Source organism: Lacerta agilis, chromosome 16 (assembly GCF_009819535.1).
Source record: "Lacerta agilis isolate rLacAgi1 chromosome 16, rLacAgi1.pri, whole genome shotgun sequence".
Classification (NCBI taxonomy): domain Eukaryota; kingdom Metazoa; phylum Chordata; class Lepidosauria; order Squamata; family Lacertidae; genus Lacerta; species Lacerta agilis.
In genome coordinates this window covers 27,926,723-27,941,344 of record NC_046327.1, presented here as the reverse complement: position 1 = coordinate 27,941,344, position 14,622 = coordinate 27,926,723, and the positions used below count along the sequence as shown (strand labels likewise).

Below are 14,622 nucleotides of genomic sequence, written 5' to 3'. Positions count from 1 at the left end.
CCCTTTTGAGCTATTGGCAAAATGCTTGGTTTTATATTGAAGGTAATTTTTGGGGGGCTCAGGGATATTGTGGTTGTGCCTCTTGTGAGACCATCGTTTTACATTTTCTTTAGCTGTTCCTTAAGAAAGTGTTGCGAGCCACTGTGAAATTGACCCTTTCTTCTATATTTAAGAGCAATCTATTCAGTACCTCATCTTTTTACAAAAAAGAGAAACCCAAACCCCAAACTCACTGCACAAATTATTGTTTAGGGTGGCAGTTCTGCGAGGGTACAGCGTGCCACACTGTTGTGGCAGGAGAGGCTAGCAAGTGTGGCAGGAAGATTCAAGGATAATCCAAGAAACATTTGAACATTTCAGGGTAGTATAGGATAGGATAGGGTCCAATTTTTGGTTTTTTTGTGGAATATGGATAGATACTGTTTCAAAATGAGAGCAAGAGAGCAAGGCTATTCTTTTATTATTATTACTATTATTATTTTGTTTTATATATTTAAGTTTATAATGTAATCACACCACAACACATCCAAAGTTACAAGATTCCCCCAAATCTCTAAACTCCCCACCTTCCCCTTCATGGGTTCTGTTGTTAAACTTTTCTACTGCATCTTTTAAAAAAAAATCCATTTTTTAAAAACTCTATTGTGTCCATATTTCTTGTTACAAGTGTAATTGCAATCCTGCTAATGTTTTCAACCGCTTACAGTGGTCTTCAAAGTAAGTTATAAATGTCTCCCATTCCTTATTAAAGTTTTGGTCTTCCTGGTTCCTGAGCTTTCTGGTCCGTTTTGCCATTTCGGCATAGTCCAACAACTTGATTTGCCATTCTTCTCTGGTAGGGACTTAATCATCTTTCCATCTCTGGGCTAACAACTTCTGTGTAGCTGTCATTGCATACATAAAAAGTCTTTTCTGTTCCCTTGGAATTTCAGCACCTACAATTCCTAACAGAAAAGCCTCTGTTTTTTTGTGTGTTTTTTTTTTTTTTGGTAAATGTTATTTTAAACTTTTTTTTCAATTCATTATATATCATTTCCCAGAATGCTTTTATTACCTTACACGTCCACCACATATGATAAAAGGTGCCTTCTTTTTCTTTACATTTCCAACAGATATTTGTACCTGCCTTATACATTTTTGCTAACTTACTAGGAGTTAAATACCAACAACAGTACATCATTTTCTTATAGCGTTCTTTCAACGTACAGCATGCTGTGAATTTCACATCAGTTCTCCATAACCACTCCCATGATGAGAGTTGAATATTATGCCCAAATCCCTCACCCAATGTATTATTACAGATTTAACCCGTTCATCCTTTGTCTACCATTCCAAAATCAATCTATTCATTTTCGACAAATTTAGTTTTAAATTTTAGTTTTAAATGGATACAGTTTCAAAATGAGAGCAAGAGCATTGGCTATTCTGACAGATATGGAAGATCAGAAAAGAGAAAGGGTTCTTTGTGTGGATAAGGAGATGAGAGTTTTATTTGTCTCAAGCTAGAACTAATGTAAATGAGATTACGAGGCAAAAGCAAGCTCACACCACTCATTGACTTTGTATGCATACTTAAAGTACATATGTAAGTGCAGGAGTCAGCAAACTTTTTCAGCAGGGGGCCAGTCCACTGTCCCTCAGACCTTGTGGGGGGCCAGTCTATATTTTGAAAAAGAAAATGAACAAATTCCTATGCCCCACAAATAACCCAGAGATGCAGTTTAAATAAAAGGACACATTCTACTCATGTAAAAACACGCTGATTCCTGGACTGTCCATGGGCTGGATTTTGAAGGCGATTGGGCCAGATGTGATCCCTCTGCCCAGAGGCTAGTTAATATTTTGGGAATGATTCGTGTTCTTTTGCAGCTGCATTGTTTTTTACTTTCTGGATGTCCCAATTGTCCCATGATGATATTATAAGGTACCTGTAGTTGTGTTCTACATTATAAATCAAGCACTGCTAGGGGCTGTTTCTTTTTGTTTTCCAGTGTATTTCTTAATTTAAAAACTTGGTGTGGTGCAAGCAGTTTTATTCTGAAAGTGTGGCTCAGAGGAAAAAAAGTCTGAGACCCCAAGATCTAGGGAGAAACGCTTTCCTCAAATTTGGGCTGAAAGAGCAATGTTGTGTCAACACAGCAAAACATGTTCCAGTCCTTAAAAAAAAAAATTATGAAAATACCAAATACATAAGACACACAATAAAACTCTTGTGAGGCATTTGTTTCTACAGCTGATGAAATTATATTTTATATGGGACAGTTTCCTTAATCCAACGCCCAATATCCAGCCAGAGGAGCACAATTCTGAATCATAAAAGTGCATGAGCATAATCTGAACCCAGGAGCATCCAATGTGACCGTGTTTCTGAATTAAAAGAGGAACTGATTGGTATTACTGTTCGTAATCAGTAACAGATGACGGGTTAAATCCTGCTCAGTTTGATCAAGCTTGCCCGTTCCCTCTTGTGAACAGATGCACAAAGCCAAAGGAAGCGGCAGGAGGGGGGAAAACAGGTCTGCTATCCTTCGCTGCATGCCTGTTTCTTGGAAGGTGTGTGCTGCAAAAACAAGCAGACTTTCCCCTCCTGCATCCCTGCATGATGAGGAAGTCCTGCTGTGGGGAGGGAAAAACCTGTTTTATGTAGACATGGGCTCCGATAGGGACTTCTCCATGGTGCAGTGCTGCAGGAAAAAATGGAGTCTGTGTGCTTTGCTGACCGTGGGTTTTTCCACCTACATTACTACACAACAAAGAAGTCGTGCCTCCCACAGTAAAAGGGAAAAGAATTACTGGTATTTAGAAAAAGCAGATCCTTGCAAAAGGGGTACTTTCACCTCTGCTCCCTGTGAATACATGCTGAGCATGAGTTAAATTCTACCCAGTTTTGCTGCATGCAGCTCCCAGGGGGAGTGTTTACCCAAGGATACTTCCCAGTGCAAAAGATACACAATGCATGCCATGGCTGAAAAGTGTTTCTGATGGACAGTGACTGGATTTAATAGGGCATTCTGATTATTAACTCATTTCTCAAGCTTCCCAGACACCTGCTCTAAGTATTCGAGTCCAGTACATAAAAGTATCTATTGTTCTTTGCTTAAATGCAAAAACTCAATTAAATATCCACCAGGTTTTTATTTTTATTTTTTAATTGTGCTTAGCAACATCATTTATTGTCAATGTAGGCTTTCCAAATCTCTTCCCGTTTCCCTCGCTTATTTTTTACATAACTCTTTACAGCTCATAGATATTTTGGGTAGGGAGTCCCTTAGCAACAGGATGAAATCAACGCCACAGCATCAGCAGGAGTATTGTTCAGTAAGCTGGAATGCTGATGTTTTCGTTGCTTATGAATCTTTGATCCTTAAATTATTTTTTAGAGTCCACCTCGGCACAACCATTCTGCTAGGGGTGGAAGCACAGGTTCATAAAACTTTCAGAACACAGAAAAAAATATGGGGTTTGCATTCAACCAAGTCATACTCAGAGGAGACCCGCGGAAATAAATAAACTTACCGGTAACTTGTTCACTTGACTTCAGTGGGCCTACTCTGAGTATCACTTGGAGGATACAACCCCATTTTATGGGGCAGCATATCCCACGGTGATGCTGCCTATCCAGTCAAATCATTGCACTATGTCCAAAAGATCTCGGGTTCTTTCCAGAGGTCTGGAAAGAGATCCTTCTGTGCATGCTCAGAAACACTTGCAGTGGAGCAGTCTTGGCGATTTATGTGCTCCAGAACTTGATTTTGTTAGCAAAAGGTATCTGCTGCAGTAAAAGGAATGTTGCAGTAAAAGCGTTCTTTTTCCACAGTCTCTAGTTGGCAAGTGACGGTCAGTCATAGTGAAGATTCTTTACAAAGCCGCCTCCAAATCTTTTTCTCTCTGGGAAGCTAGGAATCTGTCAGACAAAAATCTTTACATTAGAACTGGTTTATACCAGTGCTTTTCAACCAGTGTGCAGTGGCACCCTGGGGTGCCTTGAATGATGGTCAGGGGTGCTGTAGGCAACAATGGCCTCTGCCCCTCTTTCCTTCCCTCCCTCTTCTGATGCCCCTCTTGCATCTCTGCCTCTCAAAGCCTTGCAAGGCTGTTTGTTGCAGCAGCCCTGGCTATAAACTCCACAGGCGAATGGTGCCTCTGGGAGACGCTCTCTTGGGGGGGGGATGGGGGGAATCCAGAGACATGAGGCAGTAGCAGCGGCTGCCCGGAGGACTCCCAAGTAGAGGGGAGAGGAGGTTGAGGGAACACTCCATAAAGGAGGGTGCTCAAAAAGGGGTGAGGGGTTGCTGGTGCTGCAGGCAAGGGGTGACATAACTGGGCTCCTGAGCCTCACAGGGGTGCCGCAGAAAGAATGTAGTTGGTCAAAGGAGCTGTGGACTCAAAAAGGTTGAAAATCTCTGGTTTACACAATACTAGCTAAAGTACCTGGCATTGCCCAGTAATTCTTAGAAACAAAAAGAATACTGCCTTTTGCAATTTCAGCTGAATTTGGGGGAACCATATGAAGAATCCATTGTGTTGAGCTATTTCAATTGCTTTTGTTTGACGTGCTCGCTGCAAACAGCTGAAAATCTGTAAATTTTGATAATAACCCTGATTTGCAATGGGGGGGTTGAATAATTTCGACTGCAACTACCATAACCAGACATTACCTTCTGTAGATTTTTGGGACATACCTACTTGCTTTCCTTCCCAGCTCTTTGCTGAGGAGATTAAAAATTAAGCAAAGCAGAGGCTTTATCTCATTGGTGAGTTTTGCAATGACTTGGATTACATCAGTGCTTGTCCTTTTGACATCTCTTCCTATTTTTTCCCCCTTTGCCAAAGCTTCCAAAATGTTAACTGTTAAGGAGAGAGCACACATACCTGGTTACCATCTCGTAAGTAGTACCTCTTCTCTATGACCTGAAACAAAAATTAAAAAGGGAAGAGTGAGTGTCGTGCACTGGTTTATACAACAGATTTTGTGGCAGTCCAAGTGGTTTAAATAAGGATGTTTCCATATGGTCCCATTGCCCAGCCTGGCTGAGCACAATGAAATTCACACAACATTGCAGCCTGAAGCTGGTTACAATTAAGGAATTAAGGCAAAGGCTGAAGCAGCATGGCACTTTTTTTTTTTTAAAAAAAGAAAGACTTTTAAACACAGGCAGTAGAAGGGCTTCTCGATGAGAAGGTATTTTTCTCCCTCCAAAAGATTGCCCTGGATTTTTTCTGGGGCATTCTGGGGAGAACTTTAGAGAAAAGGCCAGTTTGATGTTGAAGTCAGGGTATCGGCATTAACTTTGCAGCTTCGACATTGTAAGCCAGCACACTGCCTCAAGAGGCTTGTGCCGAGAGGAGAAACAAGTCTCAAGGACTCCTGCATTCCTGCAGTGGTTGGGGAGAGTTAGCTTCCATGGGGGGAATGGATAGTTGGACTTCCTCCACCATCTGCTGGCTCCTGCTTCCTCTGGCAACACCATTGCCATCCAGCCAACATATCCACCTGAAGTGAGAGGCACTGTTCTTTTTTAATATAATTTTTATTAAATTTTATGTTTTACAATTTAAAATACTCATTTTAACATCCTTAAAATACCAATGACTTCCCTTCCTCTCTTTCCATAGTTCATTTTTCATATCCCTGCATATTTTACAAAAACTAAACCTTTCAGTATTCCATTATTGCATACATCAAACTTACCGGTATTTACACTGTTGAATTCATCTTAAGGCTGCCAGCATTTTCACGTGTACACAATTCCCCCCCATATATTCAATAAACATCTCCCAATCTTCTCTAAACATATGTTGTTCTCTTATTCTATATGTTAAGTCTGCAAGCTGTGCATATTCCATCATCTTAAGTTGCCATTCTTCTTTGGTTGGGACCTTGCTCATTTTCCATTTTTGGGATAATGAAACATGGGCCACAGTAGTGGCATACATAAATAACATTTTTTTTTTTTACTCCTGGGAATTTCTGTCTGAATTATCCCCCACAAAAAGGACTCTGGTTGTTTGTTTTTTTGGAAAAGTACTTTTAAACATTTCCCCCACAATTCATTATGGATTATTTCTCAATACTCTTTTACCCTTTTACAAGTCCACCACATGTGAAAGAATGTTCCCTCCACCTCTTATCTGATTCAGTCTTGTACATCTGAGCAAGCCTACTCAGAGTTAAATACCATCTGTAAATCATTTTCAAGAAGTTCTCCTTCAAAGAATAACACACTGTAAACTTCAAATCGCTTTTCCAGAGTTTTCCCCATAGGTTAAAGTCTATATTGCGTCCTATATCTATTGCCCAGTGTGTTATAAAGGCTTTGACAAGCTCGTCTTTTGTCAAGAAAAGAGAGGTGCTGTTCTGACAGACAGGCTGGCCCTCTCCATGGCAAGTAAAGGGACATCACGCCAACTTCAAGGAGCTGTTCGCATCCTGGGAGGACACCAGCACACCCAGGAATTGTGCAGTTATGGAGCTTTGAGGGCAGAGACTCAGAGGGCCTTCGTTTGCTGAAGGCAAGCAAGGCTGGTTCAATCCTAATATTAACAGAAATTCAGCCCTAGAAACCATTCTCTTTATCAGTCAGCAAAATTTGCAAACCAGCTTCTTATGACAACCTTTCACGTGAAGAAATGGCAGCACTAAGGAACCTCCAGATGAGAAGACATTAAGCCTGCTGACAATCGTGGTGTGGCTGTAGTACTTAATACTGCAGACTACATAGCAGAAGATAAAAGACAACGGAAGGAGCATGATGCTGCCAGAATAGTACGGGGAAAGCACCGAATGTGCTTTGCCTTTCTTAGTGCAGAAAGTATTGATCTGATGTGTAGAGATCTTTCCTATTCTACTTAATTCAAGAGAGTTCTGGAAGCTTCTCTGTGTGAAAGAAACTTCATGATGTTTGGGTTATTCCTCCTGAGAAGCTGAGTACAGCTGGTTTAAACCACTTCTCTTATCGAGCTTTTGGGAAGTTATATACAATGAATTTTAAAAAGTGTTCAAAAAACCTGAAGCCTTCCTCTTAGGCATTATGGCATCAGACATTCCAAGATGTATGCAACAACTGCAGCGAGAATGCTGATAACCAAAGGGTGGAAAGGAGAGAAAATACCACCAAAAGAGGAGTGGCAGGTTAAATTATTTGAGTATATGGAATTAGCGAATATGACAGAGAAGATCGGGGATCGGTCGACCCAAAAGTTTATCGTTGAATGGGACATTTATAGATTAAAAGAACATTGTCCCCACATCAAAGCTTTAGTACGTTTTGATTAGCTATTGCAATAACATAAGGCAAAAAGAACACAAACAACATTTAATATAGGTTAAGTTTATTGAAAAATAGATGCAATTAATAAGGAAACAAAGGACCCACGCTGAGGATGTCGGAAGTTGGTGGAGAAAGTAGTCTGCTTGTAATATTTTTGTGTCTTGATGTTGTATTTTTTTCTTTTTCAAGTTATGTTTTAATTGTTTGTATTGTTTATAAACTAATAAAGATTGAATTGAAAGCTAAACTAGTTCTCTTATCTCTTCTGTCAAGGTCATGCTGACTGTAATAGTGAGGCCAGAAGGAGCCTGGGTCATATTCTCTCTCTCTCTCTCTCTCTCTCTCCCTTTTCATTCTGGTGTGGTATTCCGTATATAGTGTTAAGGTTTAGACTTATTATAAGTTGTTGTAAGTTTAAATGAAATGTGCTGCAACTGGATTTCTTATGGACAGTGCTAATCCTGAATGTACTGGATTTGTGACCATTATGCTCATTTGCCTTCAGTAGCAGTAAAGCTCAGCTGAATGAAATGCTTCTTTGGGAATCCTGCAATGTGTTGTAAATTTTTACTCTGCTAACTATACATTGGAATCTGCTCTGGATCAATATTGAGTAGAATTTCAATGACACCTCATTGCCTTCTGTATATAGCTGTTGCATAGTCAGACAGGCAGAAAAATCTCAGAGCCTTAATTTAAAACCCAGAAATAGGCTGAATCAGAAATGGGTGACTTCTTGCCTGCAGCCTTCTTTTGCTTTCTGCTGTTCTCTTATCCTGCATTATTTCCTGGCGCTACCTGAACTCTTCATCTCCAGTCTTGTTAACCTGCCTATTTATCACTTGTCCAGTATGCCTGAACTGCTCTCACAGAATTCACCTCTCCCTGACCACGAATTTTTAGGTCCTCAACAGGTTGTCTCAGCCTGGCCTGCTCAGTTACTGTTCAACACTATTACTGTTCAAGCAGCTGTAAAGGAAATTCAGTGGCCTATGCAATTCACATCAAGTTACTCAAGGCTAATGCAATTCACATCAAGTTACTCAAGGCTAATGCTCTTCAATTTCTAGGCTGCAAAAATGAAAAAGCAATAGATATGCAGTACCTAAATGAAAGACTCACCTTGTCAAAGAATCTACTAAGCTTCACAGCGTTGGAGGAGCCTGCAGCCAGGTAGCGAGGGTTGGTGCAGTCCTGAAAACATCAACAGGTAACTTTCTCTTGAGAGTCAATGAAACCACAATCCTTAACAAGCACATAAGTTCTGAACTGCAAAACACAATCCTGTGCTCAATAGGGCTGGGCGATATATTGTCCAAAACATCACAATGTGAGGAAAACCGTGAAGCCAGCCAATGCCTCTACATAGCTCCATCCTTATTTCAGACATCATGATATATCGGTATATCACAATGTTTAGCTGGTGATATATCATGATGTTGAAAACCAAATATCGCCAGCCCTAGGGCTCAAACCGAAGCAATAGCTGTGTATTAAGAGTCAGTTCACACATGGAAATTTTTCTATGTGGACAATCAATTTCATGTAGAAAGACAGGAATAAACCAGTCATGCCCAAGCTTGGTATCCAACAATTATTTCTATTAGCCACTGAGAATATAACAGAAACGTCCTTGACCACCTGAAGAATGATGCTCACTTTCCACTGACCAAATGAAGCCTGCCTTGCCACTCACTCACAAAATTAATGAAAAGAACAGGTAACATTTTTTCTCCACAAGTTCATGTCCTTGAACATCTATATCCTGAATGAGGTAACTGTGCTCCTGAAGGACCAGGTGTGCAGCCTGGGAGTCATTTTGGACACACAGCTGTCCATGGAGGCGCAGGTCAATTCTGTGTCCAGGGCAGCTGTCTAGCAGCTCCATTTGGTACGCAGGCTGAGAACCTACCTGCCCGGGAACTGTCTCGCCAGAGTGGTGCATGCTCTGGTTATCTCCCGCTTAAACTACTGCAATGTGCTTTACGTGGCGCTACCTTTGTAGAAGATGAGATGGTTGGACAGTGTTCTTGAAGCGACTAGCATGAGTTTGGCCAAACTGCGGGAGGGAGTGAAAGATAGGCGTGGCTGGCGTACTCTGGTCCATGGGGTCACGAAGAGTCGGACACGACTGAACAACTGAACAACAACAACCTTTGAAGGTGACCCGGAAATTACAGTTAATCTAGAATGCGGCAGCTAGACTGGTGACTGGGAGTGGCTGCCGAGACCATATAACACCAGTCCTGAAAGACCTACATTGGCTTCCAGTACGTTTCTGAGCACAATTCAAAGAAGAAGAGAAGAAGAAGAGTTTGGATTTGATATCCCGCTTTTCACTGCCCGAAGGAGTCTCAAAGCGGCTAACATTCTCCTTTCCCTTCCTCCCCCACAACAAACACTCTGTGAGGTGAGTGGGGCTGAGAGACTTCAAAGAAATGTGACTAGCCCAAGGTCACCCAGCAGCTGCATGTGGAGGAGTGGAGACACGAACCCGGTTCCCCAGATTACGAGTCTACCACTCTTAACCACTACACCACACTGGCTCCCAGTGTTGGTGCTGCCCTTTAAAGCCCTAAATGGCTTCGGCCCAGTATACCTGAAGGAGCGTCTCCACCTTGATCGTTCAGCCAGGACACTGAGGTCCAGCTCCGAGGGTCTTCTGGTGGTTCCCTCCCTGAGAGAAGTGAGGTTACAGGGAACCGGGCAGAGGGCCTGCTTGGTAGTGGCCCTGTGGAACGCCCTCCCATCAGATGTCAAAGAAATAAACATGCATACTATTCTGGTTAACTCTGTAAAATTTGCATAACTGATCTGCAGATTGCATAAACACAATAAAATCTGATTTGAGAAAGGTATTCATGCCCTTTTTAATATTAAAAAATCTTAATCCAAACTGACAAAAATAAGGTAAAAAATACAAACCAGATTAATTTCTTCTGCACTGAAATCCTCAGCAAGGAAAGCAGTTCTGGTCAAGACATCACCGCGCTTCACTTCTGGGATCTGGTCCAGCTTGGTTCCTATGACAAGCAGCGGAATCTGGTTATCGGCAAACTGCTCACGGTCATAGTCCCTACACAACAAAAAGAGGATATGTGTGTCAGTAAACAATATTTTCCACTACTCATTAAAGACACTAACATTAACTGGGAGAGGACCACTGGTCCTGTTAAACAATAGAAAGATAAAGAGCAAGGGCCTGCTCCTCAACACACATTTTGGAAAGGGGGAGAGACACTCTCAACTTATCTCATCCCTCCATCACATTTACCATGATTGTCAGGTCCTCTGCACACTCACCCATTTGTCACCAGCACTCCTGATGGACCAACATCTCTGTTGAGAGCTTCCAAAGACCATCGATACAGGTTCTGGGAGGACTTCTTGTTGGTTAAGTCATGTACTAAAATTATGCCTAAATAAGTACAAGGCCACTCATAAATAAAATGACTTCTTCCAAACACCGTCTAAATTATGTCGAAAGACATTGCAGGTTGAGAACACAAGGCAAGGTTGAAAGAACCACACAACTAGTTTCACATACCCAAGGTAGTTTTGGTCTTTTTGTTACCTGTACAGCACCCTATGCAATTTGCTTTTGAAATCAAAGGGAGTCTCCAATTTACTATCCTTGATTATTCTCTTTTCTATTGTTCCAAGTCCTGTCCTATATTGGAGATATAACTGGGGATACATCCTTCCCTCACTTAATTCATTATGGACTACCTCTGAGAATTCCCTTTGATCAATGCAGGAATTTTGAAAGTCATTTTATTTAAGAGATGTTGCAACTTATGCAGATAAAATAAATCTTATACCACCCCTTTCCACCCCCAGCCAGATAGTTTCACTAGAACATTGCTACACATGTTGAGGACTCTAGTTCCTAAACAGGGAAAACAATACATGTTAACTATTTAATATATCCTTATCTGAAGAAGTGTGCATGCACACGAAAGCTCATACCAAGAACAAAATTAGTTGGTCTCTAAGGTGCTACTGGAAGGAATTTTTTTTTTTATTTTTTTTTTATTATACCCTTATAAGTGTTCTTCTCCTTCAGAGTTGGTGTTGCACATTTGGTTCTTTCCAACCATACAACTCCATGAACACAAATTATAAAAGGACTAGAGCTCTAAAGGGCCTAGTGCTAAAAGCACCCCGGTCTCTCAGTATGTGTGGTTTTGTATGCACTGAGGCAGAGGGTTGCCATAAATTTAATCTGTTTGCAAGCTTGTGTCAACCGGATTACAAGCACCATGAACACCTTTACACCCAGAAAATGATTTCAGAAAGCAATTTTAAGCAGATTTGCCAGAATGTACCTGTATATGGTTATCTACAAAAGTAAAACATTTTCATATCTAAATTCAGCCGAATAAGGAACCCTGCTTTAATATCAGAAACTCTCCCTTGCAGTACTTCTAGAATAGGTTCTGCATGAACCAAGTTAACAGGTGTTCTTATAGAATGAAAGTAATAGGAAACAAATCTTAATGTATACATTACCATTAACTGAGTTGTAGAACACAACACGTGTGCTTTTTACACTACTGGCACTGCCCACTGAACCACCAACATCCCATAATTCAATATAATAAGTCTTCTCTTCTGGGGTTCCTTCTTTGTAGTCATGAATCTGAAAATGAAAAACCAAGAGTGCCATGTATGTAGAACAAGGCAATACAGCAATACAGATTTCTACTTGAAGGCATATGGTTTGGTTTCAATCAATCAATCAATCAATCAATCTATTGTGCCTTTTGTAATGGTTTCGTCCATAAAAATAAATATAAGATTCATTTTCGTATTATCCTAACAACTACTTTATATAGGGCCATTAGCATGCATAGCACTTTGCCGCTCCTCCAAGGGGCTTCATGGAAAAGGTGGGTTTTGGAGAGGGGTTTAAGAGCATGAGAACTGACATGCTGGATCAAAATCTATTTGGTCCGACATTCAGCTTCCACTAGCAGCTAGCTACCAAAAGCTCAAGAACCAGGGGGCATGAAGATGACAGCTGTTCCATCTTTTTGCTCCAGAATTTGGCACTAAGATGCAAACTGATGCTTCAGATGTAAGTTCCATTTAGTTTTCCTGTCAAATAGCTGTTGATAGGCACCCCCATGACTTTTTCTAAACAAAAAAAAAAAATCATTTGAGGGGAAGGAGGCACTGGATCCATAGATCATGCGCTTGCTTCCATGGTTGCTTCTTCTAACATTTCTAGAGGACATAAGAAAGGAACTACTATAGGATCAGTTGAAAAAGCTGCAAGTTATCAGTATATGGGTGACATTTCATCCCATTCCTAGTCATCCAGATGTCTTAATTAACGGTCCAGTGGTTCCCAATTGGTGGTCCCTGTAACCCCCCCCCCACTGAGATGGTCCATGGCACCATTCTCCTAATAAAAACTACCACAGAGATCTCAAACTTTTCAAAAGTAGGGGGTCTATGGCTTAGCTGTTAAAAAACAGGGGACCCACAGTATTTAGCAAATTGGGAACCACTGTATTAGACAAAATATGTGAAGGAACACTACTTCTTTGAATACAGTCAGGGCAGTCTGTCAAAGGCAAGTTGAACTGCTCAGGGCTGTTCTTCAATCTCCTGCAAGATCTAGCATGTGGTCTGCCAAAATTTGGTGATTTGATGTATCAAAAGCCGCTGCAAGGCCACACCAGTTCAGCAGGGTACCATTACCTCAGCCTTCTATTTAACAAATTGCCTGGCTGGTATCCATAGGTGACCAGGAATTCCTTGCAAACATGTGACCAGGCTGGCAAAGAAGAGACAACTCTTTCCATTCCTCCTCCATCAGTCCACTTAGCAGCTGGTGGCAATTAGGGGAGACTTCATTTCCTCTGTCGCCAACACAAAACCATGGTCTACTAGCCTTTCAGCTGTTTAGAAAAAAAATTGGTGGGCCCATAACTTTTGTGGGCTTATTTATAAATCTGCATTGCTTTATCTACACCAGAGGCTTGATTGAAAATAGATCAAACTACTAATGTTTGCCTGCTTCAGAACTCAGCTTTCCTGCTCCCTACTGCAATAGCCTATTGTTTTACAATTCCCTTTGCATCCCAATTATGTTTTTACTTTGCCAATAAGCCTTCAGAACTTCCCTCATCTTTGAAGTGAAATATGTACCACCAAACAATGGGACGCGGGTGGCGCTGTGGTCTAAACCACAGAGCCTAGGGTTGCCGATCAGAAGGTCGGTGGTTCGAATCCCCATGACGGGGTGAACTCCCATTGCTCTGTCCCTGCTCCTCCCCACCTAGCAGTTCGAAAGCACATCAAAGTGCAAGTAGATAAATAGGTATGCTCTGGTGGGAAGGTAAATGGCGTTTCTGTGCGCTGCTCTGGTTCACCAGAAGCAGCTTAGTCATGCTGGCTACATGACCCGGAAGCTGTCTGTGGACAAACGCTGGCTCCCTTGGCCTATAGAGTGAGATAAACACCGCAACCGCAGAGTCATCTGCGACTGGACCTAATGGTCAGGGGTACCTTTACATTTACCTTTACCACCAAAAAATAGAAATTTATAGTTCCACCTACTCGGACATCAACAGAGCAGCCTACGGTCCAAGACGGGTTTCCCAACATCTGATTGTGACATAACAGGTGAACAAGCGATGACTTCCCCACACCTGCAAGAAAGGCAACAGCAAACTAAGCCTTCATAGTAAGTGAAACATCACTGCCTTTCTTGTAAATTTTCTGTGTAGTTTAAATTAAGGAGGAACAAGCAGATTTTGAAACTCCTAGTAGGATAGCCCTTAGAGCAGCCTTCCCCAACCCTGGGTATCCAGATGTCCTTTACCTTTTATACCTTTTACCTGCAGGGTGAGGACTAGAGATGGGAAGGACTGGAAAATAACCGGAAAAATTGGAGGAAAAGCCAGGTTTTTTCCAAATGGGAAAAAATCTGGTTTATTTCCACATTTCCTCGGTTTTTCCCCAGGCCTTCCCATCTCTAGTGAGGACTAAAGGAAGGTGATGTGCCCAACTCTGCTGCTTTTAATTCCCTTTTCTCATTCCTGCATGCATGAACCAGACCTCAGCTGGACAGACTGCCTAGGCTAGACCTCAGCTGCCCTCGTCCCCGTCCCCCCCAGCTCACCTGAATCACCCAACACCAGCACTTTCACCCTTTCCAAAGCAGCCATCTTCCCTTCTCGGAATAGTGACGCGCCCGCCAGCCAATAGCAGCTCCCGCTTCCGCTGTCAGTTTCTCTCTCAAGAGGTAGGAAAGCCCATCGCAGTTCGTCTCTTTCTCCCTATTGGCTGGCAGCTGCGCCGCTCGCCCCACCCAGCTTTCGCGTTCGTCATTGGCTCT

The 14,622-nt window shown here is 41.8% G+C and overlaps 1 protein-coding gene across 2 annotated transcripts; it reads right to left on the bottom strand.

Annotated features, from left to right (window-relative positions):
* Window positions 1-3,143: 3,143 nt before the first annotated feature.
* On the bottom strand, window positions 3,144-14,503 carry RABL3 (RAB, member of RAS oncogene family like 3). Of its 2 annotated transcripts, XM_033173552.1 has the most exons (8): window positions 14,407-14,503; window positions 13,842-13,933; window positions 11,784-11,913; window positions 10,575-10,689; window positions 10,197-10,347; window positions 8,394-8,465; window positions 4,873-4,911; window positions 3,144-3,904 (listed from the first exon to the last, which is right to left on the bottom strand). In XM_033173552.1, exons 1-8 carry the CDS (start codon window positions 14,450-14,452, stop codon window positions 3,839-3,841), a joined length of 711 nt encoding a protein of 236 aa, XP_033029443.1. In that variant the 5' UTR covers window positions 14,453-14,503; the 3' UTR covers window positions 3,144-3,838. The 2 variants fall into 2 exon arrangements, with proteins under 2 accessions (XP_033029443.1, XP_033029444.1); XM_033173553.1 differs by lacking the exons at window positions 3,144-3,904; window positions 4,873-4,911 and having other exon boundaries at window positions 8,437-8,540.
* Window positions 14,504-14,622: the final 119 nt, after the last annotated feature.